Source organism: Drosophila virilis, unplaced genomic scaffold (assembly GCF_030788295.1).
Source record: "Drosophila virilis strain 15010-1051.87 unplaced genomic scaffold, Dvir_AGI_RSII-ME tig00001750, whole genome shotgun sequence".
Taxonomy (NCBI): domain Eukaryota; kingdom Metazoa; phylum Arthropoda; class Insecta; order Diptera; family Drosophilidae; genus Drosophila; species Drosophila virilis.
This window is the reverse complement of record NW_027212857.1, coordinates 494,596-511,076: the sequence shown is the minus strand read 5'-3', so window position 1 is coordinate 511,076 and position 16,481 is coordinate 494,596. Positions and strand designations below refer to the sequence as shown.

Genomic DNA, 16,481 nt, shown 5'->3' with positions numbered 1-16,481 from the left:
TCTTGGCACACAACTCCTTACTCTTTTCATTAAAAACCTTTCCTCGCATATAAAAATATGGCATCATGCTTCAAGCATCATACAACCTGACATTGATGCATTTCAGGCTAGGTGTCTAACCAACCTTTTAAACTTAAACTGCTCTAAATGTAAGGTAATGACTTTCTATAGAAGCCTCAATTGGTTTCTTACATCCTTGACAACGTACCGCTCGAGCGTGTTAACAGTATTTTTAATGAAGTTGATGATCGAGGCATCATCCTTGATCATAAACTTAAATACGACTCTCATGTTAAGACTGGCCAATAAGGCCAGAATGGTTATGGGTTTCATCAAGCGAGGGTGAAGGAATTCGACTATCCGCACACGACAAAAGCATTTTATATATGTCTGGTACGACCTATTCTTTTGTATGCCTCATGTATCTGGTCACCACAATATGCCATCCACCAGGACACAATTGAATCCATTCAGAAACAATTCTTGTTGTTTGTTCATGCCTTAAATTGGGATCCTCTTGTGCGTTTTCCGTCATACTCCTGCAGACCTGTAATGATTAACCTTCCTTTTTTGATTAATCGTAGAACTATGTTGGGTTTAATATTTATTCATAAATTAATTACTGGTGAAATTGACTTTTCTGTGTTGACTAGCCAATTAAATTTCTCTATCCGTACCAGAGCAACACGTAATTTTGTACTCCCATCGCTTCAATTTTGCTCAATTAATTATCCTTTGTGTGAACCGTTTATGGTTCTCTGTGATGTCTACAACAAGCAATAAAGAGTATCCCGCTCGGAGTCTTCTCTTCCTAGTATTAAGTGTTCTATTTTAAACTATTAAGCAAGTAGATTTTCGTATTAAAAATGGGTATAGGGGTATATTGTATTTGTGCAAAATCGAAATGTATGTAACAGGCAGAAGGAATTATCTCCGACCGCATAAAGTATGTATTTACTTGATCACCATCAATAGCCGATCTAGCCATGTCCGTCTGCCTGTCCGCCCTTCCGTCCGTCCGTCCGTCCGTCCGTCCGTCCGTATGTATGAACGCAAGGATCTCAAAACCTATAAGAGCTAGAGAAATTTTAGAAAATGCCTCATTTTTGACAAATGTATGAAATGCGCCATGTGCATTTCCCCATAAGAAGGCACATTTTTCAGATATGTGTAAATTCGCACCGTAAATTTCATGTTTTTTGCGATGATTCTTAATTTATTTTTATTTTCTTTAATTTACATAAGCGCCGCGAAATTTTCCTCCAAGAGTCAAAAAATGCGCTCTCGAAGTAAGGGCTCCAATTTTGGTACACTTTTCGACATTCGCCATGTTTAAATTAAAAAAAAAACAGTGGGGTTATTCTAATTTTAAATTTCTTATTTAAAGCTGACGCTTGCCTTCGTTGATGTATCAGCTGTTTATGGTTATGATACTTTCACATTTTTCACAACATCGAGAGAAATATCGATTAATCATCGCAAAAAACCCCATATGTTAGGGGCTGATATACACATTTTTCAAATATGGGACATTTTTGTAAGATGTGTGGAATGTGTTTTCTTATGGGGAAATGCACAGGCCGCATTTCACACATATTGCAAAAATGTCACATTTTCAGAAATGTGTAAGATATGTGTTCTGTGGACAGAGGCTATAAGACACTAAGTCAATTCAGAGCAAAAATCTGGTGATTCTCTGATCGTCTTTTCCTTCTTCAGAATATAAAAAATTTACATATGTATATATTATTATTATAAGCAACTCGCGTAATAATTAATCATGAAAATAGTATTGTACGACAGCTCCAATACTTTTCAGCGGAAACGCGGAATTATCATACGCCTGTGGCATTAATCGATTAATCGATATTACGTTGTTGTCTGACCACACAAAATGAAATAAATCTATCGTTAAAGGATTGGAAATAAAAATACGTGAATCTGAAGAATGATAAGTACCAACGTTGCCATATACCTAACCCACAGGAAAGCATAAGAACGGAAGCTGCAGCAGTGGTATCCGCATTATTTAATTAAGTGATCGAATCAGGAGGAACAGAATCACTCATTTTAAAGGTGGTGGCAGTTCATCCAAAACATACGCGTGTGACTTCCATTGGCTGGAAAAGTAGCACCACGCAAGCCTTGCAGAAAGTGTTTATAACCAACGCATAACCAATATCTAAAAATAAAATTTTCAAAGGTCATCGAATTCAACAGCAATACAGTGGTGAAAGGTTAGTTAAGGCAGCAAACATTCAAATTCGCACCATTGATATGCGTATGTATGTATGTAGGAGTAGGTGTGTACATACCAATGCCAATATCTATACTTATAGATGTAACTTTAATTATAAATGCACATCACAATACATCTATGTTATCTTTGTTTTTTTTTAATACAAATACATATTTCCTTAGTAAATACACACAACGTCGTAGAACAATCTATATAACAATTGGATAGGATCTGAGTTAGTGTGCTTTAGTGTATCAATGTCTTCGTACAGCGACTAATATATTTTTTGGTAACAAAAAAAAACTTACTCGCGAAAGGGAAGTTTTATTTTTACCCTTATTAACTGCAACAAAAATGCACGATATTGGCTCTAATGAAGTCTGTGCCCAGAAATGCAGAAAGGGTAACGGTATTAACTATACATATAGTCCATAATGTCAGAAAAATATTTAAGCATTGAGGAACGTCAGCTTATTTAAAAATGTATATCTCAGCAGTTTAAATGCCCAATACAGAATTACCTTGCTCAAACAAAACTACAGGACGCAACGCAAATTTTAACATGGACAAGAAAAGAAACAAAACGGTGCAGAAATGTTTCATGATTGGTGTTGGTAAGGGTCCCTTAGCGCTGGCATGTGTGTATGAAGACTCTTTTGACCGGTCTCGCAAATACTTTTACACAAGTTTGTATGTGTACACAAACATCTATGCGCTTGTTGACTGTTTAATTGCCTGCCTATCTGATGCAAGTTTTAAAGTTTTTGGGACATATGAATTTCCACCTTAACATACACAAAACAAAAAAACCAAGGAAGAGGTTCCAGTCGGGAGCTCCCGGCTAGGGATACCCTGAATACTTTTTGCAATACCATACGCAGCTTTAGTAGCAAAAAAGATAAATTAAATATGAAAGTTATCTTTGTCAGGGCTCGAACGCCCAACTGACCGCGTTATTTGCTGCCGCCTTACCTCAACAAAAAATTGACAATTGCATTAAAATTGAGAATTATATTGATGGGCAGCATAAATTGGTGTCTTTACGTTATTTCTAGCTATGAGGTAGGAGGTGCTGATAGCTATAATATTAAAGATAATTGATATATATATACTATTCCTAAATCGACTTGTCCAGTTTGGTGGCTATTTCAAGTCTCTAGCTCTATAAGTTCTGAGATTCTTGCGTTCATACATACGGGCGGGCGGACGAACAGAATAACGGACGTGGCTATATCGAATCGGTTATTAATGCTGATCAAGAATATATATACCATATATGATTGGAGATGCTTCCTTTATACTCTTATCACCCATTTTCAGTGGATTCAGGTTATTAAAATGTGACAGGCAGAAGGAAGCATTTTCAAGCCCATTAAGTGTATATATATGTATTTAACTAGCATCAATAGTCGAGTCTACCTAGTCATGACCGTCTATCGCAGAACCTATAGAGCTAAAGATTTAAAATTATATCTCCTAGTGGCCGCGCAGACTGAGTTTGAATTTGATAATTATTAACATTCTCGTTTAAAAACAATCGGTATAAATTAATATTGAAATTCTGTTTTTAAGCAAATCTCTTATATTTTAAGAGCTAGAGTCAATAAATTTGATTTGAAGTATAAGCAGATCATTTTATAGTTATCGCCGCTACCCGCCCCCTCCCCATTACTTAGGCACATTAAGTAAATCAAATGGTACTGCATATACGAATATTTTCTTTCTTGAACAGTCTTAAAATATTGTTCTGCAAAAATTTGCTTGTTCCACGGAATATTAATAGTTATATTCGCAAAAAAGCCAGCAAAAAGTACGGTATATAATTGTTGCGTCTTTCCAATTTGAGTTTTCGATTTACCGGTTTAGGTGATATCCAAAAAATGAAATTTAATATGCGAGAAGCTACATGTAAAATTTTGTGATTCTAACTCTTAAAGTCGGAATTTCGTTATAGATTTGTATCGATTGGAAGCAAACGCTGAAAGTTTTTGATGATTTGGGATAAATTATTACCAAAGACAATATAAACACTAAGATGAGTAACGACCATAGATTTGAATGCGACGCAAAATTGTAGCCTGCCTTCTCATCTGGCTTTTCCCACTTCACACGACATGCCAACATGGCTTATCGCTCTCTAAAAGCCACACGAACTTTGCGTCACTTCGTTTTCGAAGTATATTGATCGAAAAAGTTTTAGACTAATGTTCGACGCATAGTACTTTTGCTTTATTCATGAAATGCATTCGTTATTTGATCAATACATTACCCTAAATAATATTGATAAATATGTTTTAAATTTATGTTATCACAGAGGGCACCTTATTAAATAAATATAATCAGATAAAAAAACCGAGAAGAAAGGTTATCTTCGGCACGCCGAAGATTTAACACCTTTGCAGACCCAACATTTCATAATTCTTATAGTACTTATCCCATATCTAGCCTGTTATCGTAGTCCTCCAGCCGATAATTTTTATATTTTTGCATAAAATCATTATTTTTATCTTCATTTTTATCCAGTTTCAGTGGGTTCAGGTTATAAAACGCCGACAGCATAACAAAGTCGACAAATCAAAGAAAAGGCAACTGTGCAATTACAGATAATTTGTAATTACGTTAATTTATGAACGAATTGAATAAATTATAGAATTTAATGTCAAACTTTATAAACTGTGGTATCCGTCATGTCTCAAGTCAACAGTATCAGGCATCAGCTCAGTTTATCCTTCATCTATGAGTTCGGCATGAGGAATATTTGTCTTACATGCTAGGTTGCTATTTATGTGAATACTGAGCAGCTTCAACACCATGGCTACAGAGTTCTTGCTTTGTTCGCCACCGTCCGCGAATCAGACTGCAACCTGAGCTGGCAGATAACTTAATGTGGGATTGCTTAAGTTTAGGTTAACATCAGTTTATGTGCATTTTACGATCTTTGAACTAAAGGTTAAAACTATTTGATCGTTCAATAGTCTTATATAATCAATTTAATTTTAAGTCAGATTTGTTGTGAGCTATCATTGTTAATACTTTTGATTTTGTTGTCGATGCCGATGTACACTCTATTGCAATTATTGTTTTTGGTCGTTACCTTGGTCCTGCATTCGAATTTATTGCCTTTGTATTGTTTAAGAATATTTGTAGTGTATTCGTAGATTTTTTGTGATACTTTTATTTCATTTTCGTTATAGCAGTCTGAGTTCGTGATGCATGCTGATTATCCAGAAGCTATGAGTTTCTTATACCGCTTTATTTCAAGTGAATTGTCAAGTCTGGTTTATATTAAAAAAAATGGCAATTTCGCGTATTTTTTTAGTTCTGTTATAAATTTTATGTGTTTGTGAAAAGCGTTCAGTTCTCTCAGAATGTACTTCTGGTTTGTCTTGGTTATATTTATTATTTATTAGTATTGTCCAACAGTTTTTCCATTTTTATGTCTGTGATTACTGAGGAGGCCGGTGATCCCATTGGCATTCTTTTTATACCCTAAACCCATTTAAAATGGGTAAAAGGGTATAATGTTTTTTTTTGCAAATGAATGTAACAGGCAGAAGGAAGCATATCCGGTCCCATAAAGTATATATATTCTTGATCAGCATCAATACCTGAGTCGATCTAGTCGATGTCCGTCTGTCTGGCTGTATTTATGAACGTCACAACGTCACATCCGTGTGAGAACCTATGAGAACTAGAGACTTAAAATGTTGAACATAGGTCCAAGTTCCCGAGTAGAACGAGTTTGTTTTCAATATTCGATAACACGCGCCATTTTCAAGGAATCGATATAGATTGATATCAAAATCAAACTTGACATGTAGCTATTAGAATAGTATATATATGAAGTAGCTTCCATTTCATAGCTATCGCATCGTCGACGCTACCACCACATAGCTATAAATCAATTTACTTTTATTACTGATAAGGAAAATGAGTTTGTAGCGCGAGCCTAATATAATGATGGTTGAAGACGGTTCAAGGTACCGACAATATTATTTGAGTATTGTCTCCACTTACAGTTTTTCTTCGTCGCTTCGTTTTATATCATTCGCGGCAAAAATCTTAACTGAGTCGATTATAGGCACCATCGGAATGTCCCCAGTTGAGAGATGATATTGCTCGGGCTGATCCGGGAAAAGAGTTTCCACTGTTTATGGTGCTCCGGGCAGGACGGCACAGCACTTCGAGTTTGCCCATTACTTTGTTGGCTTGATAACGGTCGACTTCACCAATTTAATTAGCGTATTTCAAAGTGCCACCTTTTGCAAGTATTCTCGATTTTACGATTCTATAAATAGATAGTAATTTGTGCTACTTCTTTGCTATTGCTGCATTAGAGGACCTTTTTATTTCCAATTTTAATTAGTTACTGTAGTGTTTTGAGTTTTCGGCAATCGTCGTCTTTGTCAAGTATCTCAGTATCCCAAGCGATTTAGTTAAATGTCCACTAAAAAAAGATTACAATGGCCAGGTTGCCCTATGTATGTATATTTGGGATACCTATCGTTTTGATATTGAGGGGCTGGTATACGTCACGGTCGATTATGAACGCGCATACTGTTCAGCAGTTCTTATAGGGTAACAAAGGAGCTGTTTTTCTGTTGCAGCTGCTATAACACTTCCCGCTCTTGATCTCTGTACGTTGTGTCTTTGTCGTTACAAAAGACGAAAGGTTTTCATGTCAACAAATTTATCATCATAGAAATTCAATATAAGCCAAGTCACGATTATTTCTATAAAGACCACTTGGTTCGTATTCCAGAGATGTTCTGATAATATATCTTGAGATTTCGAGTATTCTCGTTGCACACACAATCGAATAATGTGTTGATGGTAAATAACTTTTTTCCAAAGCATCAATAAAAATGACTGACTGAGATGCTGAATTAGTGAGGATTAAAAAGGGCAAAGTCTTATTAAATAGTCGAAAAGTCTCTTGCCGACCGTCAATACGGAATTAGGGGCGTGATACCGAGAACCTAATATAAATCTATAGAATCCTAACCAACTATCTTAAAAAACCAGCTGCAGTTTTTATTTATTCTTGCCGTCTTTTTGTTTTTGTTTTTTTTTTTTTAACAGGCTCTTACATCTTTACAACGTTCACGACGTTACAAAATGCCATTTCCGAAAACTGAATCATAACTTAGATGCGACTTTAAAGATTCAGCAGCAAGTAATTCATTGTTGCAGCAATAACCCTAGACACGCTCGTAATTGAAAAAGACGAAAAAATAAGGTACGGGGTACCTTAAGCAAATCGATTTCTAGTAAGATCATCTTCATATTCGTATATATATATATAAAATAAAATATACTTGAAATCAACATTATCTTGGGTCAGAACTTTTTGTGGATTTACTTCGCGCCCTTCTGAATACACCGAAGCTGTTGCATTTAAAAAGAGGCTGTTCTAATATTCTCCTTAATTATTATTGCATCCTCATTAGCATCAACTTAAGCTCTTTTAATCTGCAATGCGTTCATACAAGCATACAAGTCACGTGTGTATGATTTTCTTTGTTGAAAAAATAAACAAACGGACATTGCTATATAAACTTGACTGTTGATGCTGATTTATCCTCCTATGGCATGACATTTCTCAATTACACATTTCGTGCCCATATTATAAAATTTATGCTAGGAAAAAAGAATAATATCACGACTGCTTTTAAATTAATGCAGCACCGAAATGTGAAAATTTTTCCAAGCACGAACTGATGAACTAAATGATTATTAATTTGGAAGTAACAGATTAGAAGGAATAGTTAAAGTTATGAGTCACAAACCTCATAATCAGCGAAAAGGTACGCACATATTCGGCACACCGAAGTCTGATTATCCCTGTCTGAAGATTTAGCAAATATAAAATAATAGTTAAGCTCGTAAATTCTAAGTTTGGTGAAAATATCTTAGAAAGCGGAATATTTTGACATGCAAAAACTTATTTCTAAAGCGATTCTTAATATAGAGCTATATACTATTGTAGTCCGATCTTGAAAAGATTTTGCTTATATATTAGCAGCATAGTGAAACTAGTAAATCCAAAGTTTAGTCAAGCTATCTTGATAAACATAAAGTGGTTAATACAAGAACCTTCTTTTTGCAGGTCCTCTGATGGTAAGGTTTTGAATATATATACGGAGAAAAGTAAAACTAATGAATGCCAAGTTTGTCAAGTTATCTTAACAAACAAAAAAGTATTTCTAAAGGAACTTTCTTTTCGACCAATCTTTACTGTGAGAGCTAAGGTATATACGTGGTCTGAACCGATATTTTCAATATTTCGAGACGATAGTTATAAAACTGAGAGACCAATTGGTATACGGTATACGTTTATTGGTATATGGATGTACTAATTAATCGTGCTACCTATTATCATTATATCATATACTAACATACAACATTTGTTTTTAAATTTTTTTAGTACCCGATTACCTACTCAATGGCGAATCGTCTGTCAAAGTTGATCACTTCTCTCATGACTTGTTGCAGTTGTAAGTTGGCAAAATTTCGCTTGCTATAGGTGAGTTTACATAGGTTTTCTTTATGCAAACAGATAATGGACTTATCGATTTGCTTTTCATCTAGACTTCCTGCACAACGTTGGCATATTCTATCGTGATATCAAGCGGGAGAACATTCTGTTAACGCAAACATTTCACATACAGTTGACCGATTTCGAGGCATGTACGAATATATAGGTACGATCTTATAAATTTAAACCACAGATTAATATACCATTAGCTGAAGAATGGTAACAAACAAATCCCAAATATTGAAGAGTTTAAATAACTATATTGAACGAAAACAAGCAATGCTACATTTAGTCTAAATGTAAGTTTAACAAAATTGTTAGTTTAACAGAGGGAATGGAAACGTTGTTAAATCTATATCTTTACGATGTCTATTAGAGCTTAGGTTTAGAGTATATTTATAATCATATATGTAATAGCGAGTGCAGGTGCAAAAGAGATATAACGGAAGTCGTCTTCGTCGTGGCATAGCACAAATCACCAAACAGTAAACATTTTTGAGCAATCTCAGCCCCAACGAGAAACTAGCTTGTACTCGATTATTTAATCAAAGCGTCGACTTCTAGAATGAACGCACGCTCACAGATATTTGATCTTACTATGGAAGGTCGCCAGGTGGATGAGGCAGTGGCCGGCATATTTCACACAGTTCATTTTCACCGCTGTTTGGGCAAATATATGTATACGGGAGATGCACAATACTCGATTGGCACCGTGTGGTATTCAGATGTTGATTGCGACTTTATTGATTTCACATATGTTTGCTGCACATCTGATAGCTTAACGCGCAGGGTGAAGTGTGCCATCAATTTGTTTAGCGAAAAGTTGCGTGCAAATGAAAGCTGCGGATCCGGAAAAATCAGAAAAAGAAAAATCGTTGGCTGTTTACACAGGAGTCTATACCATAGCACGTGTGGTCAGTACACCTGGCTTTAATTAAGCACTAAAGCGAGGATGAGCGCCAGCTCTGTCGCGAAAATGTGTCGGACCTGTTTACCGAAAAAGTTATATACATGACAGAGTTAATAGACCGACACGATTATGTGTCTAAGCTCTCCGAGATTAAACTGATTTTTGATACTTCTTTTCAAGTTGAGTAATCAAATTTTTTCAAATTCGATTACTTCGATTACAAGTTGAGTAATCGAATTTGTTCAAATTTTTTCAAATTCGATTACTCAACTTCCGGGTCAACGGCACCTTCAATGGGAAATATCATGAAAAAAAATCATCAAAGAAACGCTAGCAATATGGTTGGCTGATTGTGTTAGCAAAGAAACGTACGTCTTGGTCTGTGCGTTCAACGTTTTAAGCTTAACTGCGTTAGCTTAACCGACAATAATTTATGTGGCAGTTATTATAAAACTTACTAACTAACCTAATCTTGAACTTGTTAGTATTTTGTGAATGGCTTTTTCAGGAAGAGCACCATGAATCAAAAGGCATTTTTTTTTTCTTAAAAATATTCTGGTTAACAGACATGTAATATGTCTAAAATGTAATATAATCTCTCACTAAACAACAATTAAATATTCACAGTCATTTGCGAGCTAATATTCCTTACAGTGTTATTAATTTTGTGCAATGTACGTGCATCTGTCTGTAGAACGAATTTTTTTCGATACTATAAGAGCTAGGGATATGAAACCGCGAATACTTGTGTTAACTGACATCAAATATTGTTTTTAATTTATATGGCTACGCCAATAAGGGGCGTAGGAACCAGCAGAAATGTGTATAAATTGTGTTGATTCCACGCGGTTCTGGTGTTGGCCGAGCAGCGCAGCATATATTGAAGGGATTCAACGACCGATTTCTCATTAGTGTAGGTTTTGGCTAACGAGCGCAACAAGAAGATAAGAGGCTAGGTTTTAAATATAAAAGTGTTCTTAAGCATAGGCACTAGCTGAGAGCTATATGGTATAGTGTACCGATTTTAATAAGATTAAGGCCTATATATGAGGAGTATAGTAAAACTAATAAAAGCCGAGTAATAGCAAAGACAATGTAAACACTAAGATGAGTAACGCCATACAATAAAATGCTTCTATTCAGCTTGATGTTTCGAAAACGAAATCAGTATCATTGCGCTCTCATAGTGGAAAATGCGAAAAAGTCAAAAATATATTGTACTCTGAGCTTCGGCTCTATGAGGGGCGTGCAAACACTTATTTTTGTATGTGTGTTAATATACATATATACACAACACCATATTTCAGTGTGTCGTTATTCGCTGTTCTGGCTTTCGCTGGCAAAGAAATACATTGTTAGTTTTCTAGCTCTGATATAGACATGCATGTGTAGATATACACACATAGTTCACAGATCTAAACGTATGTGTCTCGAGCAAACACTGCCCAAAAACAAAAGTAAAATCAATCTACGCTCATTATACCCTTGCAGAGGGTATTATAATTTTGTCGTGATTTGTGTAGCGAAGAAGGATACATCTCCGAACCCATAAAGTATATATATTCTTGATCAGCATCAATAGCCGAGTCAATATAATTATGCCCGTCTGTCTGGCCGTATTTATGAACGTACGGATGTGAGAACCTATGAGAACTAGAGACTTAAAATGTTAAACATAGGTCCTGGTGCCCGCGCAGAACGAGTTTGTTTTTAATATTCGCTAACCCGCGCCATTTTCAAGGAATCGATATAGATTGATGTCGAAATCCTGATTTTTGAGTAAATCTCCTATGTTATAAGAGCTAGAGTCACCTAACTTGACATGTAGCTTTTAGAATAGTATATATATGAAGTAGCTTCCATTTCATAGTTATCGCATCTGCGCCGCTATTACCGCATAGCTTTAAATCAGTTTACTTTTATTACTGATAAGGAAAATGAGTTTGTAGCGCGAGCCTAATATAATGATGGTTGAAGACGGTTCAAGGTACCGACAATATTATTTGAGTGGGTATTGTCTCCACTTGCAGGTTTTCTTCGTTGCTTCTTGTTGTTATATCATTCGCGGCAAAAATCTTTACTGAGTCGATTAGAGGCACCATCGGAATGTCCGCAGTTAAGAGATGATATTGCTCGAGCTGATCCGGGAAAAGAGTTTTCACTATTTATGGTGCTCCGGGCAGGACGGTACAGCACTTAGAGTTTTCCCATTGACACTTTGTTGGCTTGATAACGGTCGACTTCACCAATTTAATTAGCGTATTTCAAAGTGCCACCGAGTATTCTCGATTTTACGATTTTACAAGTAGATAGTAATTTGTGCTACTTCTTTGCTATTGCTGCATTAGAGGACGTTTTTACTTCCAATTAATTAGTTAGCGTAGTGTTTTGAACTTTCGGCTATCGTCGTCCTTGTCAAGCGTCTTAGTATCCCTAGCGATGCCCAGGTTGCCCTATGTGTGTATATTTGGGATGCCTATCACGTAGCGCGCTTTGCTATTGAGGGGCTGGCAAACGTCATGGTCGATTACTGTTCAGCAGTTGTTATAGGGTATCTTCCTCTTGCGTATCCCGGAGCTGTTTTTCTGTTGCATATTATTAAGGCCAAATGGCCTGGCTGCTATAAAACTTCCCGCCCTCGACCTCTGTACGTTGCGTCTTTGTCGTTACAAAAGACGAAAGGTTTTCATGTCAACAAATTTTTCATCATAGAAATTCAATTTAAGCCAAGTCACGATTAGTTCTATGATATTAAAACCACTTGGTTCGTATTCTGTTCTGATAATATATCTTGAGATTTCGAGTATTCTCGTTGCACACACAATCGAATAATGTGTTGATGGTAAATAACTTTTTTCCAAAGCATCAATAGGAGTGACTGACTGAAATGCTGAATTAGTGAGGATTAAAAAGGGCTAAGTCTTATCAAATAGTAGAAGTCTCTTGCCGACCGTCAATACGGAATTAGGGGCGTGATACCGAGAACCTAATATAAATCTATAGAATCCTAACCAACTATCTTAAAAAACTAGCTGCAGTTTTTATTTATTCTTGCCGTCTTTTTGTTTTTTTTTTTTTTAACAGGCTCTTACATCTTTACAACGTTCACGACGTTACAAAATGCCATGTTAGATGCGACTTTAATGATTCATCAGCAAGTAATTCATTGTTGCAGCAATAACCCTAGACACGCTCGTAATTGAAAAAGAAGAAAAAATAAGGTACGGAGTTCACATTCATTATTCTCTATAATCTATCATCCCTTAATAGTTATGCAAATCGATTTCTAGTAAGATCATCTTCATATTCGTATATATATATATAAAATAAAATATACTTGAAATCAACATTATCTTGGGTCAGAACTTTTTGTGGATTTACTTCGCGCCCTTCTGAATACACCGAAGCTGTTGCATTTAAAAAGAGGCTGTTCTAATATTCTCCTAAATTATTATTGCATCCTCATTAGCATCAACTTAAGCTCTTTTAATCTGCAATGCGTTCATACAAGCATACAAGTCACGTGTGTATGATTTTCTTTGTTGAAAAAATAAACAAACGGACATTGCTCTATAAACTTGACTGTTGATGCTGATTTATCCTTCTATGGCATGACATTTCTCAATTACACATTTCGTGCCCATATTATAAAATTTATGCTAGGAAAAAAGAATAATATCACGTCTGCTTTTAAATTAATGCAGCACCGAAATGTGAAAATTTTTCCAAACACGAACTGATGAACTCAATGATTATTAATTTGGAAGTAACTTCGGCACACCGAAGTCTTAATATCCCTGTCTGAAGATTTACCAGATATAAAATTATAGTTAAGCTCGTAAATTCTGAGTTTGGTGAAAATATCTTAGAAAGCGGAATATTTGGACATGCAAAAACTAATTTCTAAAGCGATTCTTAATATAAAGCTATATACTATTGTAGTCCGATCTTGAAAAGATTTTGCTTATATATTAGCAGCATAGTGAAACTAGTAAATCCAAAGTTTAGTCAAGCTATCTTGATAAACAAAAAGTGGTTTATACAAGAACCTCCTCTTCGCGGGTCCTCTGATGGTAAGGCTTTGCATATATATACGAAGAAAAGTAAAACTAATGAATGCCAAGTTTGTCAAGTTATCTTAACAAACAAAAAAGTATTTCTAAAGGAACTTTATTTTCGACCAATCTTTACTATGAGAGCTAAGGTATATACGTGGTCTGAACCGATATTTTCAATATTTCGAGACGATAGTTATAAAACTGAGAGACCAATTGGTATACGGTATACGTTTATTGGTATATGGATGTACTAATTAATCGTGCTACCTATTATCATTATATCATATACTAACATACAACATTTGTTTTTAAATTTTTTTTAGTACCCGATTACCTACTAAATGGCGAATCGTCTGTCAAAGTTGATCACTTCTCTCATGACTTGTTGCAGTTGTAAGTTGGCAAAATTTCGCTTGCTATAGGTGAGTTTACATAGGTTTTCTTTATGCAAACAGATAATGGACTTATCGATTTGCTTTTCATCTAGACTTCCTGCACAACGTTGGTATATTCTATCGAGATGTCAAGCGGGAGAACATTCTGTTAACGCAAACATTTCACATACAGTTGACCAATTTTGAGGCATGTACGAATATATAGGTACGATCTTATAAATTTAAACCACAGATTGATATACCATTAGCTGAAGAATGGTAACAAACAAATCCCAAATATTGAAGAGTTTAAATAACTATATTGAACGAAAACAAGCAATGCTACATTTAGTCTAAATGTAAGTTTAACAAAATTGTTAGTTTAACAGAGGGAATGGAAACGTTGTTAAATCTATATCTTTACGATGTCTATTAGAGCTTAGGTTTAGAGTATATTTATAATCATATATGTAATAGCGAGTGCAGGTGCAAAAGAGATATAACGAAACTCGGCTTCGTCGTGGCATAGCACAAATCACCAAACAGTAAACATTTTTGAGCAAGCTCAGCCCCAACGAAAAACTAGCTTGTACTCGATTATTTAATCAAAGCGTCGACTTCTAGAATGAACGCACGCTCACAGATATTTGATCTTACTATGGAAGGTCGCCAGGTGGATGAGGCAGTGGCCGGCATATTTCACACAGTTCTTTTTCACCGCTGTTTGGGCAAATATATGTATACGGGAGATGCTCAATACTCGATTGGCACCGTGGGGTATTCAGATGTTGATTGCGACTTTATTGATTTCACATATGTTTGCTGCACATCAGATAGCCTAACGCGCAGGGTGAAGCGTGCCATCAATTTGTTTAGCGAAAAGTTGCGTTCAAATGAAAGCTGCGGATCCGGACAAATCAGCTTGGAATTTTTTCAGAAAAAGAAAAATCGTTGGCTGTTTACACAGGAGTCTATACCATGGGAAGTGTGGACAGTACACCTGGATTTAATTAAGCACGAAAACGAGGATGAGCGCCAGCTCTGCCGCGAAAATGTGTCGGACCTGCTTACCGAAAAGGTTATATACATTACAGAATTAATGAACCGACACGATTATGTGCCTAAGACTCCAAGTCAAAGCGAGCTTGATCTGATCTTCGACACTTCGTTTCCCGATGTACAGCCATATTTGTTCAAATTCGATTATTCAACTTCCGGATCAACGGCACCTTCAATGGGAAATGCCATGAAAAAAATCATCAAAGAAACGCTAGCAATGTGATTGGCTGATTATGTTAGCAAAGAATCGTATGTCTTGGTCTGTGCGTTCAACGTTTTAAGCTTAACTGCGTTAGCTTAACCGACAATAATTTATGTGGCAATAATTATATAACCTGCTAACTAACCTAATCCTGATCTTGTTAGTATTTTGTGTATAGCTTTTTCAGGAAAAGCACTATGAATCAAAAGGCTTTTTTTTCTTCTTAAAATCTTTTTGTAAACGGACATGTAATATGTCTAAAATGTAATATAATCTCTCACTAAAAAACCATTAAATGTTTACAGTCATTTACGAGCTAATATTCCCCACAGTGCTTTTTAAGCTATATGGATTGGTGTAGCCAATCGTTGTAACTAGCAAAAATGTGTATAAATTGTGTTGATGCCACAGCGCAACAGATAATGAAGGGATCTAACAACCGATTTCTCCTTAGTGTAGGTTGGCTAACGGGCGCAACAATCAGAAGATAAGGGACTCGGTTTTAGATATTTATTGGGCACCACCGGCCAATATTAATACCACTTAAGAACTAAATACAAAAGTGTTTTTAAGAAAAGGCACTAGCTGAAAGTTGCCGGAAGCACTGTTATCGTCGGTAGTGATACCGCTGGGCTTGCGTCTCGTGCAAGGCATCAGGTTACCATAAGTGCGCTGCTGTCGCTGACCCCCGCAATGCTGACTGGATGGGGTCAGTAGTTAACTGCTTCCCCATTGGAGACATACCCGTTCTCGGGTATGCCAATCTATGCCACCAGTTCGCTGATCCTGCGCCGACAATATAACCGATTATTAGCGCTAGGCAAAGTACCCATATCGTTACGGACGTCATTGATGCTTAGGCTTGCGCCCCTTGTAAGCATCAGATTCTCGATGTTGAGATTTTGTAAGAATGGTAGACTCAGACGTTCGTCGTAGCCGGTTATATTTAATAGGGGGGACGTCACTATTTCCAGGACTCGACTTTGTATGTTGTCCCTGATTACGTACTTGGTACCATTTATGAGTCGAAGGTAATAGAAGTCGCTGGCCTGTAGTTTGTAACCTCGAATACCTCAGATTCGCACTCAGCCACGATGTTGT

General features: G+C 36.1%; 1 protein-coding gene and 1 pseudogene across 6 annotated transcripts; both read left to right on the top strand.

The window, feature by feature from the left end:
• The first annotated feature begins 1,882 nt into the window (after positions 1-1,882).
• LOC6636791 (autophagy-related protein 101) lies at positions 1,883-15,529 on the top strand. Of its 6 annotated transcripts, none has more exons than XM_015168254.3 (7): positions 1,883-2,237; positions 8,349-8,359; positions 8,667-8,765; positions 8,831-8,943; positions 12,772-12,908; positions 14,069-14,167; positions 14,233-15,529. In XM_015168254.3, the coding sequence occupies exon 7, from the start codon at positions 14,745-14,747 to the stop codon at positions 15,399-15,401; it is 657 nt and encodes a 218-aa protein (XP_015023740.1). In that variant the 5' UTR covers positions 1,883-2,237; positions 8,349-8,359; positions 8,667-8,765; positions 8,831-8,943; positions 12,772-12,908; positions 14,069-14,167; positions 14,233-14,744; the 3' UTR covers positions 15,402-15,529. The 6 variants fall into 6 exon arrangements, with proteins under 6 accessions (XP_015023740.1, XP_070067111.1, XP_015023741.1 ...); XM_070211010.1 differs by lacking the exon at positions 8,349-8,359 and adding an exon at positions 7,322-7,509; XM_015168255.3 differs by lacking the exon at positions 8,349-8,359.
• On the top strand, positions 8,950-12,763 carry LOC26531465 (autophagy-related protein 101 pseudogene; annotated as a pseudogene).
• Positions 15,530-16,481: the final 952 nt, after the last annotated feature.

Coding starts and splice junctions, on each gene's coding strand:
- LOC6636791 (XM_032433407.2), top strand. CDS start 14,745: ATGAACGCACGCTCACAGATATTTGATCTTACTATGGAAGGTCGCCAG.